General features: G+C 42.3%; 1 protein-coding gene across 9 annotated transcripts in view; it reads right to left on the bottom strand.

The window, feature by feature from the left end:
• Window positions 1-2,741: 2,741 nt before the first annotated feature.
• The window catches only part of mef2aa (myocyte enhancer factor 2aa), a 60,055-nt gene continuing 37,819 nt past the window's right edge, over window positions 2,742-24,977 (bottom strand). For 2 of the 9 annotated variants that reach the window (XM_030096523.1, XM_030096522.1), the window contains exons 4-11: window positions 16,295-16,429; window positions 14,722-14,944; window positions 13,526-13,585; window positions 8,032-8,216; window positions 6,329-6,352; window positions 4,247-4,376; window positions 3,967-4,090; window positions 2,742-3,772 (exon numbers count right to left, since the gene is read on the bottom strand). In XM_030096523.1, coding sequence (XP_029952383.1) covers window positions 3,436-3,772; window positions 3,967-4,090; window positions 4,247-4,376; window positions 6,329-6,352; window positions 8,032-8,216; window positions 13,526-13,585; window positions 14,722-14,944; window positions 16,295-16,429 — 1,218 coding nt within the window. In that variant the 3' untranslated portion in view covers window positions 2,742-3,435. Of the gene's footprint in view, window positions 3,773-3,966; window positions 4,091-4,246; window positions 4,377-6,328; window positions 6,353-8,031; window positions 8,217-13,525; window positions 13,586-14,721; window positions 14,945-16,294; window positions 16,430-16,496; window positions 16,629-24,977 lie in introns of all 9 variants that reach the window. The other 7 variants (XM_030096524.1, XM_030096527.1, XM_030096529.1 and 4 more) reach the window with 7 other exon arrangements.

Below are 24,977 nucleotides of genomic sequence, written 5' to 3'. Positions count from 1 at the left end.
TTTTATGTTCACACTTGCATTGTTTAAAAGCATTCTGGAGCCATTTGTATGAAATCCTAATCAAAATATGATGTAAGTGATGTAAAAATAAATAAATAAATAAAAAAAGTACCTCAAACACAACGCTGAAAGATGAGTAGACAGTGTGTTTGGATTGAGCATACACTGAGGTGTTTAATAAAGTTGACAGTTTCTACTGTTTGGGACTTCACAGGAGAACAAATTCTATGAAAGAGTTGTTTACTTCATTTTATACAGAATAAGAGAGATAACCTAAATTACACATTAAAAGCCAATATTTGTACTTTTGTGAAGAATACAAATTTTTTACAACAACATCTAGCATAGTATCTTAATTGTTTAATAAAAAGTTCACTTGAATATTTATCGTAAGATGAAAATAAAATAACACATTCAAGGGAAATAAAATGTAGATTAACTTAAAATCTATTTTCGATTTTGAAACAAATAAATTTCATTATTGGCAACAAAGTCCAGCTTGTGCCGCCAAACGGTCTGAGCGTTCAAACCGAAAACAGCTTCTTTAGTTAAGTGAACTATCAACTACAAACACTTACCAAACACATAGTTCTGTTTATAAAAGCCATGAAGCAAAGCAGTGTACTCTTGCACAGCAAAGTGAAGAAAGTCCTCGGCGAGGTTCATCCATTACTCTTTCCTTTCACATTCATCAGTTGTGCACAATTTGGACATGGACCAAAGGAGCCGAGTGTATCACCGTGCATTCGCCATGCATCTTCTTGTGTGAGTTCAGTCGGAGCGGAGGAGGCAGGTCTGGTCGAGTTTATTGGTATCTGCATCGTCTTTTTTTTAACTGAGAGGAAACTAAAGTGAGTATATATTTTTTTCTTTGGGATAAGGCATTTCCTAACTGTGCATATAGATAGAGCAACTACAAAACTCCCTGATATGTTATTGAGTGCTAAAATATGTGCTCAATGATGAGGTGATGCTGCCAAGACAGGTTGACAGCCGTTTTTTTTTTTGTTTTTTGTTGTTGTTGTTGTTGTTGTATTCGTTCATTATTGCTATTTTTACCTGCTGTGTTACACTGGATTACAATGTGGGTCAAAAATATGTAAAGTATGTCTGTCAAACACGCAGAGATTGCCCTGGGTTGTCTAAATTAATCACTCGATGGCATGCATCATATGCAACTTTGTAGTCCAGCGACTCCCAGATGTGGCACTTCAGAATAGGAGCTCTTAACAGTCTGACACTGGGACTGAATTCAGCCTGAACGCGACCCGCAACTGACATCATATTCTGTGGATTTCATGTGAAATTGGGGGTAAAACTGCATAGTTCGTCGTGGGCTTGAACTGAAAACTACCGCGGAGATGACGGTAGGGGGGGGCGGAGGAGGGTTCAGGAACCTGAGAAACACACACAAGAGATGCCGTGGCGAATGCAGAGCAATAACTCTCTCTCATACAGCAAACGTCTCATACAAATGTGTGCCTTCCAGCAAGTGAGATTGAAGTCAGCCAACATATTGGATGACGATGTGAGCTGTTGAATTATTAGTTTCTGTGATGATGGAGAAGAAAACAAGCCCCCCCACCCCCCCCCCCCCCCCCCCCACCCTAACACCCTGCATGGACATATACGTTTAGATTTTCACTCGTCTGGCGGCTGAAGCTCCCGGTGCTGCTGTTGCCAATGGGGCCTGGATATACGACACAACTTCTGGAGCAACACGAGCTTGTTTCTACATGATTCTGACTGACACTTCGATTACACTGCGAATTTACAAATACGTGTGGGCACAGGTCGGACGAGCTCTGTGTGAAGGTCAGCAGCCACTTCTGCCACGTTTAAGTCCTTATCTTAAATCAGCTTTTTCTTTTAGTTATGCTCCATGTAGGCATAACTTTAGATTTCTTTCTTTTTTTTTTCAGTGGGACCTTGGGTTTGAATGGCGGCAGTGTACTCAGCAGCCGCTGGTATTTAACTCACACAGGCTAGCACAATAGGCGGGAAGAAAATGTGTTTCCCCGCGGCCTTGTGGTCATCCTTCAGAAATATGACGATAATGGAACTTCAACCTCACAGCATTGTCGTCGCAATGCCTCTGGGACAAACAATCACCACTAATGAAGAGGGAAAAAAAAACAAAAAACAAACCAACCATCTGCAACTAAAATTCATGGGAGTTTATGTTCATACTTCAATTTGGAATAAGACTAAATAAAATTGTAAATGTGAACCGGTGAGTTATGAACTTCTTTAAGGGCCTACCCTTGTCAACTTGGCTGTAAACCACAAAAATATACTTTTCTTGAAAATGGTGCTCATACAGTACAGTCAGCATGTACTCACACCCCTGTTAATATATATTAAAGTCACTATTTACACAACAAAAGACGGTGTTTGGCTCAAATTCTCAATTATAGAAACAGAACAGTAAATGTTCATGGCTTTAGATATCGATTCAAGATCTGGTTTACATGACTTTACACTGTAAGAAAGCACAAAGAAACCAATGATGAAAGAAATGGTGCGTTTTTGAGTGACTTGTTAGGAAATCATAGCAACTGTACAAAACAACACAAAAGAACAGCTTTGGCTTATATTACTGATGAACTGTTACACAAATGTGAACACACTGACTTTCTCACCAGTTCAACTGGACAGCTCGCATTACCTTAATTGCACATTTAAATATCCTACTTTTTTTTTTTTAAATTAAAAACAAAAAGATAGTTTGTCATTATTGCAATAAATTCTGTGGCTATTTTGTTTTTATCTCCAACATTTTTTTTTTTCTTGTTTCTATTCAATTAAGTAGTCTCAACTTCTGCAATTATGGACCAAAATTCCTGTATATCTGATTGAACTTCGGTCGCTGTGCTCTGTATCTTCTGACCCACTGAATCAACAAATTAAATGAGGCCACTTCAGTAAAAGGTTTTGTATGGTTACAGCATGATTTTAAAGATAGTTCTTGCAGTGAACGTCATATGTAAGGGTCCTCAGGCGGAAAGCAAGACAACTTTCTCTGATTGTTTGCAACTTGCGAGCACAACAGCAAAACAGCAACTACATGTGTCTGACTAGACCAGTGACTACAATAATCTACCGCCTAACAATTGTCTCTGAACATCTTCCTTTTTGCAGACGTCATCTGAATTGCACCAAGTACCTAAAACCACCTGCTTGTGCATATAATTCCGTCCAGCTAACAGATTTTTAATTTTTTTTTTCCATCTGATTGTATCAGTTTGAGATTTTGCGCTAGATATGTCCTGACACGTCTTATTACATTACATTTCAGTCTTACAAATTGAAGTGGAGTTGAATAATAGTATCATAATGATAGCTCTAAGGACCCTTGCTCTTACTGTCGTCTCCATGTCGAACCCCTCCCTCCCTCTCTGACCAGCTGGTGACTGGAGGCCTGATCTGGGCTCTTTATGTCACCCACGTGTCCATGCGCAAGCGCTTGACTGACGGGCTCTCCCGCTCCTCGGAGCCGGCGGGGGGTCTGCCGAGGCCCAGCGGGGAGTGGAAATCCGGCCGGTGGTCCTCACGGTCGCTGCCGTCGTACGAGCTACAAGAGGAGCTGAGGCTGTCGGCGGGCGAGCGTCCCAGAACTTCCTGCCGGCTGGAGCCTTGCTGCGGCTGTTGCGGGGGGAAGCCGGACGGGGTGACGCGATCCCGCGGTGGCGAAATGGGCTCGGACTTGATGTTCACGCTCTGGCTGGTGCTGATGGACAGGTTGGAACCCTGAGGCAGGTGACCTCCGCCCCTGCGGCCGGGAGAAAGCAGGAAAATCACTGCTCCGTCCAAAAACACAAGACGAGGAAAGTGAAGCGCGGTAATGTGAAAAAGCCAGGAATATGTAGATGTGTGATTCAGCATGATATCACAGAGTACAGTGGGTGTTGCTTTCATGTGAGGGCGTCTGGAGAGTGTGCCTTTGTTTGGAAGTGTGTTACTCACACCAAAGAATTAAGAGCTGCCTGGCCCAGTTGATGCTGTTGCCATGCCGACATGGAGCCCAGCGAGAGCCCGGGAGAGCTGAAGCCCTGTAGGGACGAGATCTCTGCACTGCTCAGGGAGTACTCTGCAAAAAAAAAAAACAAAAGCAAGCATGCACACACTGAGAAACCGTGCACATTTCTGTAGCAACACCCCGCGCTGCTGACAAAAGGAGCAGGAACTAACAGCATGCAGTGTAAACAGGAGAATCGGGCGCGAGGAGCGGAGGGGGTCCACTCACCAGCGGGGTTGTAGGACGTGGGCATGCCTGAGTAGACCAGACCCTGTGGGGGTAAGCTGGGGGTGGTAACAGACACTACTGGAGTGGCCAGTGGCTGGGCGGACTGAGAGCTGCTTATCCTCTGAGTGTTCTGCAAAACACACACACAAAAAGAGCAAAAAATAAATAAATAGATAAATCAGAGATGATACATATCAAACTTAAAAAAAAGAACAGTTCAGAAACACTGAATATTTTGTTACTAGTTTAAATATTTGCAGCAGTTCAGATATTTAAAGTGTCTACAACCAATGTAAACAAGGTTTGATGGAGGAATCTGGAAGCATTTCAGCTAAAGAGCCATTTGTCTCAGCTCTCATCACATAACACATTGGAGCCAGAAAATACCTTCAAAAACAATGAGCTAAACCCTTTACTTTTGGTAAATTGCTTTTTTAATGAATATTTACCTGCTATTATTTATGAGAATATTGAGAAATGAACCATAATTTTTAATAAAAAAAAAGCTTTCTTTTTTTTTTAAATTTAATTTAACTTGTTGCTGCCTATAAATCCAGGGAGCTGCAGGGCAGACAGGCTGCAGCCTGTGTTCCCAAGACTGCAGGAAGCAGGAAGGATTTGGTCATGACTTTAACTCGAGCAGCAGCCACAAGGTGGTGATATAGCTTCACAGCAAAAACACTCAGCTCCTTCACATAGATTTAGCTTATGTGTTTAATTGTTTATGTGAAAACAGGAAACAAACAAAGAAAAAAAAAAAGAACAAAATATTAAATAGGTGATAAAATATTTGCATACAGGATTTTTTTTTTCCCATAAATGTTTGTACACAGTACATACCAGTACATATGGATCTAAATAAAGAAAACAAAGTTGTGAATTCAGCGCAGATGAAAATACTTACCTTTGCCTAAAAGCAGGACAGAGATCACAGTGATTTACATGAATCATTTATTTGTTACAGGTGAACGATTGACCGATGCAGCCAGTGTGGGACTCACAAAAAAATGACATGCAGCAAACCGCAACACAAACCATTAGTCTGCTTTATCACAGTGCGTTTAATGAGAGGAAGAATCCTGTTGAGTTGAAAACATTCGGGACAGGTAAGGACACGCAGTAAATGGCAAGCGCCCTTCACCGAGATCCATCACATCAACATTCAGAGTGCGAAGAATCAAAGTGAGTCAGGAGATCAGTTTTACACTCAGTCGACTCCTAACCGAGAAGGTGCAGGAGGGATGATATAAATGACACATTTCATTTCCCAGGTGAGCTCCGTTCGTTTTTTTTTTTTTTTTTTTAGTGCAGTGACTGGCATGCGGCCCCAACAAACACACCTACACAGCTCCGTGGAGTCATGCAGCAACCTCTGCCGTGAGTAACAGAACGCACACGCATCCAACCGCACTAATCAAACGCAGACGTCGTTCAGAACAATACTCTAACAAATCCTCAAATGAAACAAACATATGTGCAGCTGCCAGTGGTTACGCTTGGAGCAGCATTGCATCAGGATGGAGTTGATGGCTTCCTTGTATTGTTCCAGCACTTCTTGAGCCAGATGACTTCACCAAACTCAGGCATCTCGCAGAGTGATATCATTAAAAATGACGTAATCTTCTTTTTTTTTTTTTCTTCCTCGAAAAATTATTTGAATGATTTATATTGTGTTCGTCACTCCTTAAGATGGAGAACTTCAACTGTGAACAAAGTATCATGGTTTAACACCTTCGGTACTGGCTCTTGCTCTGTTGCACACACGCACACACTCAACACACACATACACAGACACACACACACACTTAGCACTCCTGGTGGTATATGACTAACATTGACGTGTTGGGAATAGAGGAGCCAATTTAACAGGCTGAGGCAATTTTCACAAGCCAAACCCAAAGCATGCAGTGACAAAACGCTTTTTTTTTTTTTTTTTCGTTCTTTGTGGTAATATCTTATTGCTGGCTGTTCTGAAAGCCTATCTCCCCTCCAGTTTGAGCACTGCCTTCGAGTCTAGCATCTGTGAGTACCGGAAGCATGTTCACATTTCAACCATTTGCCCAGGCGTTTGTCAAAACTCACCAAATCCATTTCCTCCTCCTCCGACTGCCCTCAACAGAAGAAGAAAAGAGAGTTACAGAGAAGAAGCCGAGCGGCTGGGAACTGCTCTCTGGAAAACTGTAACAGCTACGAAGTTTTTACAATGAAAGGGACAATAGTGGAAATAAAAAGTGCAGATGACTTCTGCAGTTGTTGTAAAAAGCCCCTTCACCACATATAAAGCACAGGCGGCCAATCAGAGCGCCTCTCTTTAACACTGCGGCGTCTCGCTCAGATTTTCCATCATGTGTAGATTTAAAGTTCTGAGGCTGTTGTTGGTTCGGGCTACAAAGTTATTGTCCTTTAAATAATTAAGAAGTCTGGACGGACAGCTGCAGCTCGCAGCAGAGCAGGTTGTCTTTCAATTCCACGGTTGGCACTTTGATCCGCCGTCTCGCTCCGACTGTGTGTTTGGAAGGGCACGACACAGAGCCGCAAGCTTTTTTCCGTACTGTGCACGAGCGCCGCTCGTGAAAGTGATGATCGCTCAAGCAAAAGGTACCATGAGAGTAAAGTACCGACAGTGACTGGATTCTTCATACAATCTGAGATCAGGCTATAATTATCACAAACGACATCTGTTTTTTCATGGATGCAAATGTCGACCGCACGCCACCGTCCACCTTAAATCCTCCCTGTGCTGAAAGGAGGCGCGAGGAGCCCATCTTCAATCTTTTCTGGTGCTGTGGGACATACTGTGACCAGGCCAGGGCTCTTAATACCCACACTCAATCAATAGCGGGAGGAAGACACGACAAGGGCGACAAGATATTATCTGGCTCACACCCTAGGCCCCTGATTAAGTCTTCATCTACACTCTGTCACACTGAGATGTGATTAATTTAATACCATTATGGCCTAATGACAGGCTGTCTGCAGACCTGCCACAGCCAGCGCCCTCCGCAGCCTCTACCAGTCTGAAGGGCTTGTTTTGGCTCAGACAGAGCCGGACCAACCTCCAAACCCACCGCATAACCTGTTTCAGGCCTCCCGTTCCACGTACTGCACGCGCAAACACTGCAACAAACAGTTGTTTAAACACTGTGCCAAGACAAAGGAGGAGCACCAGCAGTAACCAGAGGTTTATTTACAAAACACAATCACTTTTCGTGGTGCGGCTGCAGTTGGTGGCACCGCTAGAAACACACCAAATTAGAAACAGTATATTTGCTGCATGCTGTCTGAAAATCACCAGGTTACTGTTCAGTTTTTTGTTTGTTTTGGAGTTTATTTTGGAAAGCTGGACTTGCAGGGTCTAGTTTAGCCTCAGCCATTGTGCTGCGGTCAGGCGCTGCACAGCTTCATTATTATAATTAGAGAAAGCCTCTCGTTTAAATGTGAATAATTGAGGAAGAGCAACAACACCTGGGCCCCAAATCTGGACTCAGTGCACATTTTAACGGAGGTGATCCAGGATGAAGACAGCACTAGAGGAACCTTGCTGTGGTGACTCCTTCACACTCCTTCACTGAGTCCCGCTTGGAAAAATATGCAAAGTCCTCAATGAGGTGACAGCCTCACGAATACGCCAAAGCATAAAAAAAAAAAACATGTGTAGACACAATCTTACAAACAATTCCGCTACGAGTGTCTCCAACAAGAGCTCTGCTCTGCCCCGAAGCGGAGCTATTTAAAGGCGCTGGAGGCCGGCGACGCTTGTGTGCAGCGGTATGCTTCGTACTCACCAGTGGGGGCATCATCCCTTTGCTCGATGGAGGGATAACGACCCTCAGGTCTGGCTTGCGGCTTCCCATTCCCATGTTCCCTCCCGGGGGCGGCGGAGACTTGGTGGGCATGACTTTACCCAGGCCGTTGCCGCTGGCTGTGCTGAGGAGGCCGGGCGAGCCCCTGGGGTTCACGAAACCGTTCCCTGTGGAGGCAGACGGCAACAGAAACGCATCATCAAACCATGCACTGTGACTGACAACACTCCCAGTCATCAAGACAAACCTCTCGCGCCGTGTTGTTTTCCAGCTTGCCGCGGCACGCAGCGTTAAGTGTTTCCAGCCCTCTGGGAAGTTTTAATAGACTGGGATAATTATCCTCCGCATTTACAAAAATAAAATGTCCATTTCAAAATTGATGAGCCTTTTATTTTTATTGTGAATGATTACATCAAACCCAATTCTTTGCATCTTGGGGATGAGGAGCAGTTCACTGACAAATGTACTGTGACTGCTTAAAAGAAGCAGCTCAGGCCATTACAGTTGAATCAAAAACCATAAAATGTTGTTGTGTGTTGCTGTTAGTGCCGCGCACACAAACAGCAGCAGAGTGTGAGACTCTCCCTGCAACATTCACACCTTGGTGTTCACGTCCATTACTCATTTCCTTTTCTCAAAAAGTGACTATGAGTCCCCACAACTTTTTTTTTTTTGGAGCTCCCACTCCCTTTTCTTATCACTGGACAAACATCTACTGCAAAGAATAAATAACACCCCTGGGTGTCGACGCATTACTGACTTTCAGTGAGAAATTCTACTTTGAATAGTTCAGGATTCTGTTTGTGAAAATAGAATTTCACTACTTTGTATTAAGTACAGGGAACAAATCAACAAACATTACAAAAAGTATATAATCAAAACAGAACAGCACCATTAAAAGAGTGATTCAAAAGAAAAATGTTTCCTAATGTTAAACTTTGAGTCGCTGTTTTTATTATGTGGAGAAACAATCTCCAGGATTATTATAACAAACAGGCCATCCTTCATGAATTCTCCATTTTAATGCAAACTGATTTAACAATAAATTGTATCTTTGCTGCTCTTTGCAGAAAATTAAATGAACTACCTGCATTTTTAATAGTACAGTACCTGACCTACAGATGCACCGTGAAAACGTTTCTACCACAATCCAATTAAAGCTGTGAAACAATAAGATACTTTCGTTTCATTTTCACCAGTTCTTGTTTTGGTTTTAATGATCTTGCTTTAGAAGTCGTAAAAATACAGTGTTTGTCAAAATGAGAATATTTCATACGATCAGAGGTTTTTGCTTGATTATATTTTTAGTGCTTGAAATGTATTTGTTCATTTGGTATGCCTTTAGAAAACAACTTCTATGATATTCATGTTTTGCAGTTTTGTCAAATCAATTGATTGTTTTGGAAAACTGCAGTAGAAAAATATTTCTAGAGTACCATATTCTTTTTTTTATTGTTTAGTAGCCCATATTGATAACCGCAATATTTTTTCAAACTTAAGATGACAAAAAAAAAAACACTGTGCTTTGTAAACCTGCTGTATCTTTTCAGCAGAAAGGCACGGTATGACTCATCTGCACAAGGTCTGCAGCGGCAATCTGCAGAATCCACACAAATGTATTTCAGTGGAAGAGAAGCAATGAATTGTCACGAAGACAACAACAACTGAACAAAAAGAATATTTCAAGTGCCCTTATTCACTATATGCAGGCAAAAACCTATATTTTAAATTCAGATATCCTGAAAGACGGGGGGATAAATGGCATCGAGAGCCGTATCAACAGATCAGTAACACTTCAAGAAGTTGCTGACTTCTCCATTGTGTTCAGCGAACCCCAGTGAAACACAAAGTGTGCGCACAACGAGAACGCTCTTGTGCAGAAACATAATGGAACAATAGCGCCTCTAACTACAGATAAGGAGCGCAACAATTCACGGTCAAATAAACAGTTACGGAGTCCACAATAGTATCTCACAGCTGAATCAACAGTATATACAAGCAGCTATCGCCATCAGCTCTGGCTTTGATCACACAAGACTTGACTGCTGCGAGAGAGAGAGACAGAAAAAAAAAAACAGCGTTCACTGAATTAGCAGGGTAAACGTCCAAGGAAACTAAAAATAGCAGCTCTGATTAAAAACACTGAAGATACCATTCAGTGAGAATGAGAAGTTACTACAAACAGGACTTCAAGTAGAGGAATGGAGTGCGGTTCGGCATTTTGGCTTCAACAGTTTTCTGTGATATAATATGGAGAAATGTTCTCCTGAAATATAAACCTCTTGTTGAAGGGGGAAAGAAAAACATGACAATGGAGATGGAAACTCACAACCCGCAGGTTACCATCACCCCTGTCATTAGAGGATGACCTGCATTGAATCCTGAGCTGTTATTATTGACACACAACGGTATTCTATACTGACATGTGGGTTTAGTGGTTCACCATGACAAACAAACAAAATAACAACAACAAAAAATACATGTCAGACAAAAAAACAAAAAAAACAAAACAAAACTGGAAAATCACGTTATTTTCAAAATAATCAAAATAATAAATAATAAAAATAATCAATTACCAAATACCAGTTTTCTATCAACATTGTGAGAAACACCGTGAGGAATACATACATACGGAATTATACTATTTTATGAGCATAAAACGATGACGCTATATAACTGCTAAAATATCATTAATGTTTCAATAGAAAAAGAAGTTTTAAAAGTGAGGAAAAAATCTTTCTGAATCCACAAGCCTACAGTCTGTATATTAGCATATCAAAGGGCCAAAATATTAGATTCAGAACTAAACCTAACAAAAAAAAAAAAGAAAAAAACATTGATGACAATTAGTCACCTGAGTCATTTTCTTTGTCTGCTCCATATACACAGAATCAGACTGGGGCTAAAGACGGTGTGTCACATCGTCATCTGCCGTTTCACCAGAGGGCAGAGACAGACAGACAGACTCAGCGGTGTGTTCACTGGCTCATCTCAACTTGGATCAACCCTCCAAACTGTTTTATCTGAGGAATGTAACTCTGATTATGACTTCAGACGTCTGTGAGAATCAAACGTTTCCCTCAAATAAATGCCAAGACGAGAACACATGTCTGAGCAAATACTTCGACCGCGGAGTTAATTCAGTGCCAAGATAGCAGCCACAAGTTAAGACTCAGCCTTCAGCGGGGACATTTCGCTGGGCTTTTCTCAAATGTCTTCTCTCATTCTATATTCAGTCTTCTCCGGCAGATTGGTTGTGCCCGTAAATCCTCTCTGACTGCGACCGGCGCACGTTGAAAGCTGTTTGGTTTCTGTTCATTGTCCTGAATTATTAACACGGCATGGGAAGGGGCATTACATAAGACTCTGTGTTTACAACTGAAACATTCACTTCTCATTTTAAGTTCGGGGAGAGACAACACGACGGCTTATTGTGGCCAGCATCCCACACGGCTCAAGGAGAGCAGAAAATGTCTTGATGAATGAGAAGAAATAATAAATGTGAGCCGCGGGTTTGGAAATAGACGCTGTGAAACAATAGGTGCCATGCGCACTGCTATTGTTGAGTCTTAGAAAACTAAAAACCAGACAGGATGTCCCAGAGGTGATTTGTTAAAAGCAAGGACACATGGAAACTAGGTAAAAATATGTTCTTACTTCCAACCTTTTCCCGAAAAAAATAAAAACAAAATAACACAAATTCATAAATGTCTTGATAACAACTGCAGGGCCACAATTGATTAAAGACCACATGAAAGAAGAAACACAAATGCACTTGTTCTGCACTCTGTTACCTGATGTGACCTGCTGACGATACAAACATGTTTTGTAAACTTGTTTCAAAAGCTTGTAGCCCTCCAATATTAATGACGTGATGTGTGCAGCTTGCAGACATATTGCATAACCGAGAGCACTCTCCGAACTCCCCCCTTTTCACCACCAAGTTTCTCACCGGTCCGGGTCCAAAACTTGTAATTAGACGTAATTGTATGTGTTGCATGTGATGTATTGTACAATTATACTGGAATATGTACAGTAAATAAGATTCATAAGTGAGACTTTGAGGGAAGGAGTTTGTGTTTTCGGAGGTGTGCTAGTGGTTTTAACCCATCGTTAGAACCGGAGACTAGACAGATGGCTGATTTCAAAAAGAACAACCAGAAAATGTTTGCCAGAAAATGTTGCCAGTAATGTTCACTGTGGCATTACATGTGCGTGTGAGCGCTTGTAAAACAGGACATTTACACAAACAGCTAATAAATAAACCAGATCCTGCAGTTAAAAACAACTGCCTGTCGCAAACCCGTGGGTAATTCGGGAAAATAGAGTCTGAATCTCAGAGTCGTGCTCAAAACAAGCGAATGTTCGGTATCTCCCCGCCGCCGTACATGCGCGTAATCTCCTCCCCGTGGTGACACGCTCAAACGGGAGAGGAGATATCGCACGACACATCTTCCATCTCGCCACTTTTGAACGGCCTCTCCCGCATTCATAGTTGCTACTTGTGAAAAATCATAACTATGTCAGGAATGATCATGTGACATCGGGGCTGGAGGAGTTCATCTTCCCTGCAGTCGCCGCTCTTCAACACACTTGGCGCAAACAACAGCTGCAGCATGCTCGCGCTCTGCCAAACACTCGCTGGCCGGGGCTCTTTACACTATCCCGACCCCGCGCCACGCCCAAACTGAAACCGACTCTGACACGCTTTAAAAAAATGATGACTGAAAATCAATTTGAGAGGCCTTGGGGGAAAATAAATAAATAAATAAATAAAATTCCCTTCCAAAAAACTCCGTATTTTTGTGGCGATCATCAATATCACATGTCACAGAGTTGTCGCAGCATGGGGCAGTTTGACAGAAATACTATGCACCGCGCTGCGAGCTGAGCGACACGGGAAGAGTTAAACTCCACCTGCCTCCGTGTCTCACACGGCGCATTTCAGCCATGACAGGCTCTCCGGTCATTGTGTACCGAGGACTTAGTGGGATGACATGGCCTGAATACCTCCAGGGTTATGCTGGTCTAGCATCTTACCGACCCTCTCCAGCCTTATAAGGGCTGCCAGGGTTGCGGGGGAAAACAGATGCACCTGTCAATAGATGGGATACAAACAGGGGGAAGGGAAAACCACACGGGGGAGACAACTTTAAAGCAAAGCCTGCTTTTATTTACCTGCCAATACCACTTGGACAGCCAACTGACCTGCCGGATGCAGACGCCATGCTGTGTGAACGCGGCTGAGCTGTCCTCCAGCTCTTAAACACACACTTAACAAGCTTGCGAGACACGGCCTCAGTCGAGAAACACCTGTGTCCCCTCTGCCTTCAATGTGAGCAGATCCAGCCCAGCAAGAGAGGCTCTCTTGACTCTCATGAACCAAGACCTACACCAGCATCCAGCCCATGTGCTTAGCAGGAGGCCTATTGGGCAGAGCTACACAGAGCTAATGAATCTCTCCAGGAGGACTTACCCGCTGGGCTGGAGCCCGCACCACTTGGCACTGAAAGGTCTGTGGTATCCAGCATGTCACCTAATGAGATGCACAGAGTGATATGATTAACCATCTGCATCTTTCTGCAAGCTAGTGGAGCATGTGATAGAGACGCCAGACCGGACATGAAAATGTCATGTAGATCTGTCTCCACAGAAACACGGATGGAAGTACGAGCTCTGTCGGTCCCCTCATGGTGTGAAAAAAAAAAAAAAAAAAACTTCACTACCTGATTAAAGGGAGCAACATCAAGCCGTGTTTCGGCTTTTTCAAAGACTTGCAGATGGTGAATTCATTGCTCCACTGAGAGGATGTATGTACACTAAGCGCTCGCTCATTATCTTGGAAATGGGGAATCGGTTTGAAGGTGCTCTTAACAATCCACCGAGCACACATCTTCAGGAGGCGAACTCAAAGCTGGTTTCCCACCTGAAGCGAACAGCTTTCCGCTAAACACAGACAGTGATGCAAAAGGAAAAGTCCCCTCGAATAATCAAGAGAGATGACTTAGTAGGAAAAAAATAATTGGTAAATCCCAGTTGAAGAGGTAGGTGTCAGTCAGTTCTGATATATGGTGAAGTCTGAATGAGCTTTTTCACACCTTTCTGCTTGAACTTCAATCATATTCAGTGCAGCTGAATCTTGCAAAAAGCCATCTGGACTGACTGAGTCAGACCAGTCACACAAATACGAACAACTGACATCATTTCTCCACAATGCTGATACAGTAAAAGGTGCGATGATGAGCATTTTACAGGGTGTGAAGAAGAGATTACACAAACATGAGCTGAGTTGAAGGGTGTTAGTATGACACGACTTGACATCAAGTGATTATAGACGCATGTCAAAAAATAAGATAACATCTACATATTTTTGCTATCTTTTTTTTATAGACAGCCAAAAGGTTGTCTGTAGTACTGATACTGAACTCATTTTTATTTGCTTGCAGTAAATTTAAAGTTTAAAAACTGAATTTTAATATATTTGCGTGCACATACGCCTTACTGAACAGAAAAATATGTCATTTTTGGGATAATGGCTAAACTAGGTTCAGAAGCTTAGAATGCACAGGTGTCAATCCTCTCAAACAGCGATATAGATTTTGGGAATTTTTTTTTTCTACTCTGGCGTTAAGTGTTCGCACATCTCGTCGTCTGAGATTATTGTCCACTAACCTGCGCTGCCTGCACTGTTGGGCCTCTGAGAGCCTCCACTGGAGCCAACATTCCTGTGCAGAGAGGCCTGTGGAGGGGACAGCATCCCGCTCTCGCTCATAGAGGCTGTGGCGGCCGCCAGGGTCTGGCTGGCCAGGGTCCCCCCTCCCTGGTACATGGCATTGGGATTGGATACGGGCACTGCCACATGCATGGAGAAGTTCTGCTGAGGCAATGCTGCGGGCTAGAGGGAGACAAACAAACAAACGTTTACACACAATGCACTCAAAATCCAAGGTCTAGTGAGTCTGATGGGTCACTGGTTGTCATGGCATCCTCAACAGAGAGCTTTCCTTGAGAGCAAAGCTTTGAAAACATGAATCAGTCCATAAAGCAGTCAGAACATGGTAAAAACAAAGCTCCTACAATTCATACAATTGATTCATTTATACAATGCAATAACAGTAATTGTGCAAATACAGTATAATATGTTAAAAGTGACACCACACAACCATCCAAAAAGTTTATTTTCAGTGACAATATACATTTGAAGTACACAGAAGGAATCAGTAATACAAGAGCATCCACAAAACACAAAACATAAACAGAATTCAGAAACATGCGTTCAAGTGATCACCTCCACATTGCAGCAGTCAGCGCTTCAGACGTAACTTTGTCTTTTAAAACGCCACAATGGGCATGAGGAGGTGTTGACTTACAGATACAAATATCACAATACATTTTCAATAAGAAGTGCTGACTGTGCAAAGCGTAAGTGAGAATGACAGGTGGCAGTGAGTCCATTTATTCATAGCATTATCCAGTGAGCTCGATGGGGTGTTATCATTAGTTTGTTAATAGCAAAGTGGTGCTCGTCATGTCAGGAATATAGAGTGAATGACGACTCGGTAAGCACTGTGCACAATTCTAATATTGTCACGCATGATAAGATCACAAAAGATCTGTGATAACCAGTCTGGCACTTGATAAAGACGAAAGAAGATGCCAAATAATATAGTTGTCTGGGTGTGCTTTTGGGGCCATTGCAACTGAAAAGGATATTTTCGCTGTAAAGCACTGCAAGAATAACTAAAAAAAAATAATATAAATGAGAATTTGCAAACATGAGAAGAAGAAAACTTTTAGCAATATGCTGAAAATTTATTTGGAGATGAGAAAAACACCCTGAAACCAAAGATCCCAAAGTTTGTTATGATCAACATAACATCCACTGAGTATTCAGTGCAAGTTCCTGATGTTTTTAAAGAGCGATTGCTGTTTGATTTATGATAGCATGACATGATACGAGGGTGTAATCTTTCTAGCAGAGGCATGCAACATTTCACCTGTTAATGAAATGTGATCTTATCAGGGTGTGCCAAAATATCAGCTGCAAAACAAATCCACATACAAAACAAATGCACGCCCAGTAAAAGCGGGCATTAATCTGAAGGTACAGTAGTTCAGAGAGAAGTTATCAGAAGGTCTGGAGGGGTAACGAAAAAAAAAAAAGAGGAAAAATGTTAAATGAAAAAGGAGCCAAAATCCGCTGTGCCACAAAGCCAAGCAAGAGCATTGCATTGACAGTACTTACGATTTTATGATTTCTCATCATATTATCAAACTCCTCATTAATTTTTTTATACTTTTCTTCTGTGTGAGGAGTGAGGACATATGAGGCATCTGGGTCCGGGCTATCACAACCTCTGTGTTCTTTCTTGTTTAGCGCCTGTAGTGAACATCAACATAAAGACAGGAATCAACACAAAATAGCAGGGGACAAAGGAAGTACTTACACCACAGCGCTTGTATATTAAATCACTGTCTTCGCTTAGTTTGCCGAAATGGTCGTCCATGAGGGGGCTGTGCCCAAAACAGTCATCAGGATCAGGACTAGCACAGTCATTATGGCCTTTGTTTCTCAATTTCTGAAATGAAATTGCACAGTTGAACAGAAACAGTATACAAGATGTGGCTCCGTGTTTATGCTTCTTGTCACCTAATACAAACACAATGACTTGCAAGTTCTAGTCACACCATACGCTTAAGATTACTAAACCTCTAACACTAGCATTTTATCAAATGAAGCATCTTGTCTGTCTCAAACTGAATTCTGTTGCATGATAAAAACACAGAGTCATGAGTATGAAACCTCATAGAGCCGTCTTCACCGCAGCCTGATCTTAATGGAGCTGTTGTTTCTCATCAAACGGAGTCATTGTGGCGTTATGTGAAGACATTCTGACTATCCAGGATCTCCGGAACAACCACATTTGCCAGAAGAAACTATAAATTTGAAATACTAATTTGATGCCAGCCCACTTGTTTTCTCCTGCTTGCATGATGTTTATCAGTATGTTTTAAATAATGTACGTTTTGCATTTCTCTCCATCTAACCTACAGGACATTTCAAAAAAAGTACCAGTGACCATTTTCCCTATAATTTCAGTCAAACGATGAACCTTAAACTGTAAGCTTTTTTGTTTTATTCTCTATATCTTTAAAATAAAAAAATACATATTCTCTAACTACTAAATTTCATAAGATCAGACAGTTTTCCTATTTTTTATCAAGAAACTAGAATTATTATAATTTAAAATGCTACATGGCGTTATGGCTAAAAATAAATGACAAACAATCTTTTGGCAACACAAATTTTTTTCAGAGGGATCCGTGTAGTACATATTCAAAGTAACAATTTTTGTGATATGCTCATGTTTTTCATTTATTGCAATGGAATATAACCAGATTGATAGTGTGTGATTATCATGCTGGGTTGACTGAATGTCATGTATTTCCCTCCTCAAAACACATTTCACTCTCTTCTCCATCCTCCATCTTTCTGCCGTCTCAGCCTGCTCTTCCTTTTCACTGTGTGTTTGCATTTTTCATTACATTTCAGTTACATTAAGCCACCCATCTGTAAGAGCCTCCTGCATAAGACAATCCTGCAGCAGAGCACATCCTGTCCAGTCTGTAATCACTTGTGGGATCTTAACAAAGTTAATGCTTGTGGGGAGTAAAATGGATTACCAAATGTGGGTAAATATGCTTATTTGAGCATGAAATGGAGCAATTATTATAAAAGCAATGCGCTCATAACTACACTGGGTGGCGTGTTGTGGTGATATAAAGATCGACTGCACGGAGTAAAAACCTTATTGTACAATGAGACAAATAAATACCATACAGTGCTCTTTTGCTCACTTTCATACTGGCTGTTCTCTGCTGCTCATTACAGACTCTGAATAGCCGCGTTAACAAGACTTGCTGACAGCATGTGACAGCTTGTGATATCAAGGCAGTGTACATCAAAACATGATTTATGTGTGGCTCTCAAGGTTCCTCTATCAGGCTTCTGCAGGTCCACAGCAGCGCCCGGCACTGTCTGTGGGCCGCCTCGGAAGCCCCGCGTCTACAGGAAGGTCACCGACTCCTGTGGATGTCGGGGTCAGAGTGCGAGCCAGAGGAGACGAACCTACACACACTAATGAGACCCTACTCTTTCTGTTTCTGGTCTTCATCACCTGGCAAAGTGGAAAATGTGTCTGTGCTTGTAAAGGAAAGACACAGAGAGAGAAATTGAAACTATGTGAGTAGGAGTGTGTGGTGCACAAGTGCAATGTCTGTACGTCGTGTGAGTGTGTGTGTGTGTGGTGAGGGAATGGCGTGGGGAGGGGGTATTTCTACAGCTGCTACATCCTCTGACAGTGATGTGACAATATATGTAGGTCTGTGCAGACAATGCGGCTAACCCAGCGCTGCTCACCACAACCTCAGTGCAAGTTGCATTTCCTAAAACCTGTACTATGGGCTTTACAAGACTCTTGCAAAATATTGCTCATTAAAACCAGATGATAAAAAAAATCCCAAACTGCACACTAAAATTCAGTGTCGTCACGAGAATACAGTACTTGAGAGGTGCATATTTTGAGGCGCCAAAACAATGTTAATCTGCGCTGCACGGGCTGAAACGTGCCGCCGCGCAGCCGAGATACAAATAAGGAAGTTCAGAAAAACACCCACATCTCTTCAAACACGAGTGTCCACAATGCCCAGAGGAGAGCAAAAGAGAGAAGTCCTCTGGATAATGAATGACCAGCACTCTACCACAGATGCATTACTGTTTGGTGTGGTGCAGAGCCGAGGCATTCTTCTCATTCTAAGAAAACGCCTTGCTGGTTCATTTCCTGTTTACTGAACAAACCCTCTTTAGTTAGGGTCCTGAAAGGCCTGTGTTTACTGGGGTTAAACTATGCACTTTCACCGCCGGGGAGCCAAAGATCTGATCTCAACCTGCAAATTTAAGCTTCAACCTGCTCATTATGGTGAATATCTTGGTCTGACTGGTTGGGCACGGCTGCGCGAGATGGGCAGGGCCACTCTACTTTCACAACAAGCCTGGCTAGCCTTCAGCACACCGCACCCACTGGCTCAAGCCATTTAAGGAGGGGTTGTAGCGGCGCGGAGGGGTAAGCAGGAACCAAACAGCAGCAGTCGAGGAAAAGCACAGCACTCAGATCTGCTCGATAGCACATGACACAAGTCACTACAAAGTGTATTATATCCAAAGAAGGTGCTGTGTATGTTAATGCACTATGTAAGAGGTAATCATCTCTGTGGCAGCTTAATGGGCGCAACACTCAGGCCCAAGGAAAGCATGGCTATAGTTCTTTTTTAAAAGACTTGGCATGTTTTGGGTGCCCCACAGCTCCTAGTAAATGGATCACTAAATCAGCACATGGCCAAACAGGTGTCCCTCTTCCAAACACCTGTCAAGAACTGGCTGCCCATGCTGGCCAATCAGACGGGGCCACAGAAGTGACTACATGAAGCCCCGAGGGCCCGCTAACACCAGAACTTTGTTCCCACATGTCAATGCAGAACACTCCTTCAGACATTATTGGGCACTGACTTTGAAAAGGAAAACGAACTACACAATCAGGATAGAAAGAAACTTTTCTTTTTGCAGGAAGCACTTTTAAAATGCCGCTCAAATTCCAAATCAAGCTGGGAGGCTTGCATATTGGAAAGTATAGTTGGCTGGGCGTGAATACAGCTTAGACTGGGATTTTCAGTAGCATGTCTGACGAAAGATATGGTCTGTTTGTTGAGAGAAAGGCTTACAAAGAGTATAGGCAAGGGAACTTGTATAATCTATTCACAAGGCCCTGAGAGACCCACAAAGATGAGTGGGAACAAGGCCAGCTGCTATTTTCTCACAGCAGTCCAAACCTGTATTGATAAAAATTTGGCTCTTCAAATAAAAATGAGACTCTGAGTGGCTGATGACAAAACCTACTGGGCACTATTGTCTGGGAGTGAGTGCACTGTGTGTCCCTCATTTGGCTTACGTGATACTTCAGCTTCCCTTGAAAAATATTTTCCATTGCAGAAGGCCTTGAAGCTTCCTTGTCCTGAAGAAAACATTCATATGAGCCCTGACTATTAACCTGGCAGTTACCATGGCAAACACACAGCACAGTAATTGCCTCCTCAGGTTTGCAATGTATGTGCTGAACAGAACGCTAAGAAACGGAGAAAGCCAAGCATGCAGCCCACTGATTTGACAATATTCTACAAAAAAAAGACATTTTTTTTTTTTTTCAATGATCCATAAGGTCATCATTTGTAACAGTTCATGATTTCACGTCAGTTCTGGGCCTTAAATATACTTACATTCGTCTACGTTCAATGGATTAAAAATAAAACCTAAACTCTTGCATAAGCCTCCTACATCACCTGTTTCTTGAGAAGTACTTTGAGTGAAACGGGCCCAAGCAATTCACTCTGCAGCTGTGAGTCTTGGAAAACCATTCCATTCTGATGTTCCCCCTCTCTCGTGTCAAGAGAGCTTTCTGTATTTAACTTATTCATGTACTGTACAGTACTGTACATGAATAGAAAGGCAGGGTGAAAGGAGAAAAATAGTGGTTAGGTATAAAAGCTGAACTCCAAAATTGTGGGGGAGAAGGCTGAAAGGCGCGCATGAAGAGGTTGTTTCTGTAGTCTCACCCATTGTGTGTGAATCACAGCAAAAGGCTATACTTAAAGCAGCTTTTGCTATTGGCTGAGCAGCACCTGACCTATGACTGGTGCACCGCAGCTCTGATGCAGGCCCCCTCCATGCTAAGAAAGACAGCTTGCTCGCGATGTAATAAACTGGAGTACATCATGAATGTTTAATCTGCGTGGCGTTTGTTCCAGCCTTCCCTCAAAGCACACAGAGGCTATATTTTAACCGCTTTTTGTGCGACGGCCTCCTCTCACCTCCTTCCAGCCGGGTCTCCAGCCCCTCTCGCCCTGCAGTGCTGTGAATTAGACCCTGTGCCCGCCGCTGCACTAAGCAAGGTAGCGTGCTAATCCTCATGACATCACCATTGTGTCCAGGCCGTTCCATCTAATGTGCTTATCAAAGGGCTTCTTTGAGTGTGAATGCAGAAGGAAATCAGCATGGGGAGGTGGCTGATAGGAAGGCTTTTATCTGCTGAGGAATATTTCTGCTCTTATATAACATCTTAAGAGACTTTCGCTACCATCATGCTCCCTTTCCCCCGTGGTGCTGTAGTCTTCACTTGAGGGGAATAAAAGCCTCTTTAGGTCGGTCTTCAGGCACTGTATGCACTGTAAGTCTGGCAGGATGTCACTGTAATGCAGGAATGCCTCTTCTTTCTCTTTTTTCCCACCACATACTGCGAGTACTGTGAGGGGCAATTAGATAAGGAGACCTCTGTAATTCCCAGACATATCTTGTTTAATCTCATGACCATTACACATTACAGAGGGGAACAGATATCAGGATATGAGACTGAATTCATGTCCTTCCTTCAGCAGACCCCATTGTCTGAGTTGTTAAGTAGGCAGGAAAAGCAGCAGGAGGGGGCAAGCTTCTGACTTCACTGCCTGTATTGCATTTTCGTATTGTGTTCTTGCAGCTGTTAGACAATCCACACACATGGTGAGGTTTGATCCCACCTGACACGACTCTGACAATGGAAGGCCTCGATGAAAAATACCATCAAAGTCAAGAGGCCATGCATCTTGAGTGAGTTTTGCTTGCTAAATCCAAAGCTACAAAAAATGCTGAGCGAAACTGTAAGATGCTACCCCATTCTACTACTGTTTATCCGTCGTGTACTATCAGCAGGGAACTGTCTGATTTTCTCTAAATTTATTCAGGAACTGGGCAAAAAAAAAAAAATCCCAAACATACAGCAAGTGTCCCAGTAGTAATGATCTGGCTCCCACAGAGTCCTGCTCTTTCCATAATCAGTCCGGGTTTACATGAGGAGACAAAAGGATCTGAACCAGTCTACACAGACAGAAGATCTGGGTTTAGGTCTCCAAGGTGTTTTAAAACTAACGAAGTGCTGATTCCTTCAAAAACAGTGCAAGTGTGTTGATAAGAACTGATGCTGCTTTCAGGTAAACCACATCAAATACAGATTACCCTATTGGTAATCCACTTTCCAATTTGCAAGAAAACATAAACTATAAATACATGTTCTTTTAAGCACACTCCTGTAGGCATCTGAGAAGACTAATTCCACTACACACTACTGTATGAAGATGAATTCAGCTTGTTATATTTCATTCTGTAAACAGCACATGATTACCTGTCTTTGAAAGCGCCGATCCCCAATTTATTATAGCCTATTGATTGTAGTGAATATGAAGTAATTGCTGTGCAGTGAGGAGTATCTTTAGAGCCTTCTGCTCTGAGACTGTGGTGAATGAGCGATGTGACAAAGCTATTAGCTGCCACAGTCAGGGAGAACATTCTCAATCAGAGGACTGCATATTTTCAGTATAGTCACGAGGGAATTAAAGTACAAATTGAGGATGAAGGCAAACCAATGTCATCATTATCTACAGATTAAAAAGAATGGGAACACACTGTCTCCAGAAAAGGTGGCACACAATACAAACTTGCAAAACATTAGCATACGGATTATTGAAAATCCCTCTAACCGTTTCCCTCGCTATCTCTCCGTCTTCCCCTCTCTCTGGTCATTGAGTGGATCATTAGCTGTCAGGGCCATTGAAACCATACCCCCAACCCTGAACTCCCATTCCTGCTTGCCTCTAAAATATTCATAAGGACAATTAGGAGTTCCGATAAGGCGAGTACGGAGGACTGGGGGGCGCGCGGCAGAGAGGGCAGGATGTGCCAGCAGGACGTCTGTTCTGCAACACTCTATACCCAGACCACAGACCTGTCCTCATCAATCTGAGACACAGCAGCCTCCCTCTTTGCCCCCAGTCAGGCCAGGCAGCCTGGGGAAGGTGGCACAGTGCCAGCTAACCCCCAGCACCTCCCTATCCCAGCAGGCTTTGCTCTGTCCTCGCCCCTGGGCAGGAGGGGTTGGCCGCACAGCACGCACAGCGGGAGGAGGGGGGCACAAGGGCAAGCTGATTGTTGCACGATCTAACTCACAGAAGCCGCTTTGCACGAAAAGCAAGGTCTCGTTTCAGCCGCACAGGAAGGTCATTGGAAAACACAGAGGGTGGACCTGTGGCTCATGGTTCTATCATAACTTGTGCCATCTCCTTATTTTACAAATAGATAAAACCAAATTAGGTCAGCTCAATGCATGACCTAGTTCAAGTGGTTTATGCCAAATTTTCAGAGAGAATTTTACTTCGAGCCTGATGAGAGACGACACGCGATTCATTGTTTGACACGCAACACACGAATGAAAGGTTGATCATTTTTAACATTATCTTTGTGACATAAATCCAATTCAATTGTACCTGTTTAGAATGAAATAACACAGTAATATGCAGTCACAAAACAGACTGAACATGCTAACCATGATGTACCATAATAATTGAAAATCAAGTAAAGATTTTGAGAATTTTGAGATTTTTGAAACATTATAAGAGGGACAGAAATATATAACAGCAGTCTGGTTATGTGCATATATCCCCTCCATGCAACAAAATGAATGTACCTGATTACTTCTCCAATGTAAAGGATTGCAGCAGTTGTTGGATCAGATAGGTCAGCCATCACTGTCCACAGGTATCAATAATACTATAATTTTCCTTCCTTGGTGAAGACAGACCAGTAGAGACTGGAAACACCCCATAAAAACTGAAGTGTTAAAAATGTTGAGCCACAGTCATCAGGCCATCACTTTTTTTTTCCTGTCTCAGATTCTTACAACTTGTCTAATTTTTCTGATTCTAGCACCTAAACTTTCAGGACAAACTGTTTACTTTATTTCAATTGTAATTAGCGCACCAGCAGGTGTTCAGGTGTTCATTGGTCCATTGGTCATAATGTTAAGGCTCATCTGTGTGTGTGTGTGTGTGTGTATACATATATATATATATATATATATATACATACATACATATATATATATATATATATATATATATATATATATATATATATATATATATATATATATATATATATATATATATATATATATATATACATATATATACATACATACATATATACATATATATGTTTTTCCGTTTTTTTTTTATAGTTTATGTCACAAAAACTCATCAACATTTATTTTCACATCACAACAAAAGACATGCATGCGTCTTTAGAGAGAGACTTTGAGATCGAGCCTCACAGCATTAGATCATTAGTGTCAGGAGACAATGATGTTGAGAAGAAGGCACCGTGGCTTCTGGTCTTTGTTACTGTCCTTTTTCATTATAAGCTCTCTAAAAGACCCTCAGTTTGAAATGAGACATATGCAACGTAGTTGAGAGGGTGGAAAAAAAAAAGCTCTGACGTCAATGAAGCACGACATGTGCCAAAAGCAAAAATCTCTTAGCAGTAACCTGGTAACAAGTAATGCACGCACGCACACACACGCGCACACACACCACAAAAACACATTTGTACAGCATTACATGTTGAGCCTATTCAATTATATGTATTTTCTAGCATTGTTCTTTCACCTGTACCATCACCTCTGAGTGATAACTAACGTTAACCAAATGTGAACTAAGCCCACCAACCAGGACTTAACCATGAAAAGAAATAAGCCTTAAGAGATAAAGATAAAGAGAATTTTAAAAATACACACATTTAATACAATGACGCATGTCATACCGATCCTAGAGAGTAATTTTGGTCCACAACAGGTGGGTCAGATCAGTAAATCAAAAGGTATTTCAGGAACACATGCGAGACCTAATTACTACCATAATTACTACTTCCCAAACACGAACCCCCAGCATCTTAACCCAACACTTTACTTTGGTTTTAACCTCATCTAAAGCATGTCTTTACGATTCTAATT

Source organism: Salarias fasciatus, chromosome 7, assembly GCF_902148845.1.
Source record: "Salarias fasciatus chromosome 7, fSalaFa1.1, whole genome shotgun sequence".
NCBI lineage: Eukaryota > Metazoa > Chordata > Actinopteri > Blenniiformes > Blenniidae > Salarias > Salarias fasciatus.
Note: the sequence above shows the minus strand (reverse complement) of the source record. Positions and strands in the feature narration are given on the sequence as shown.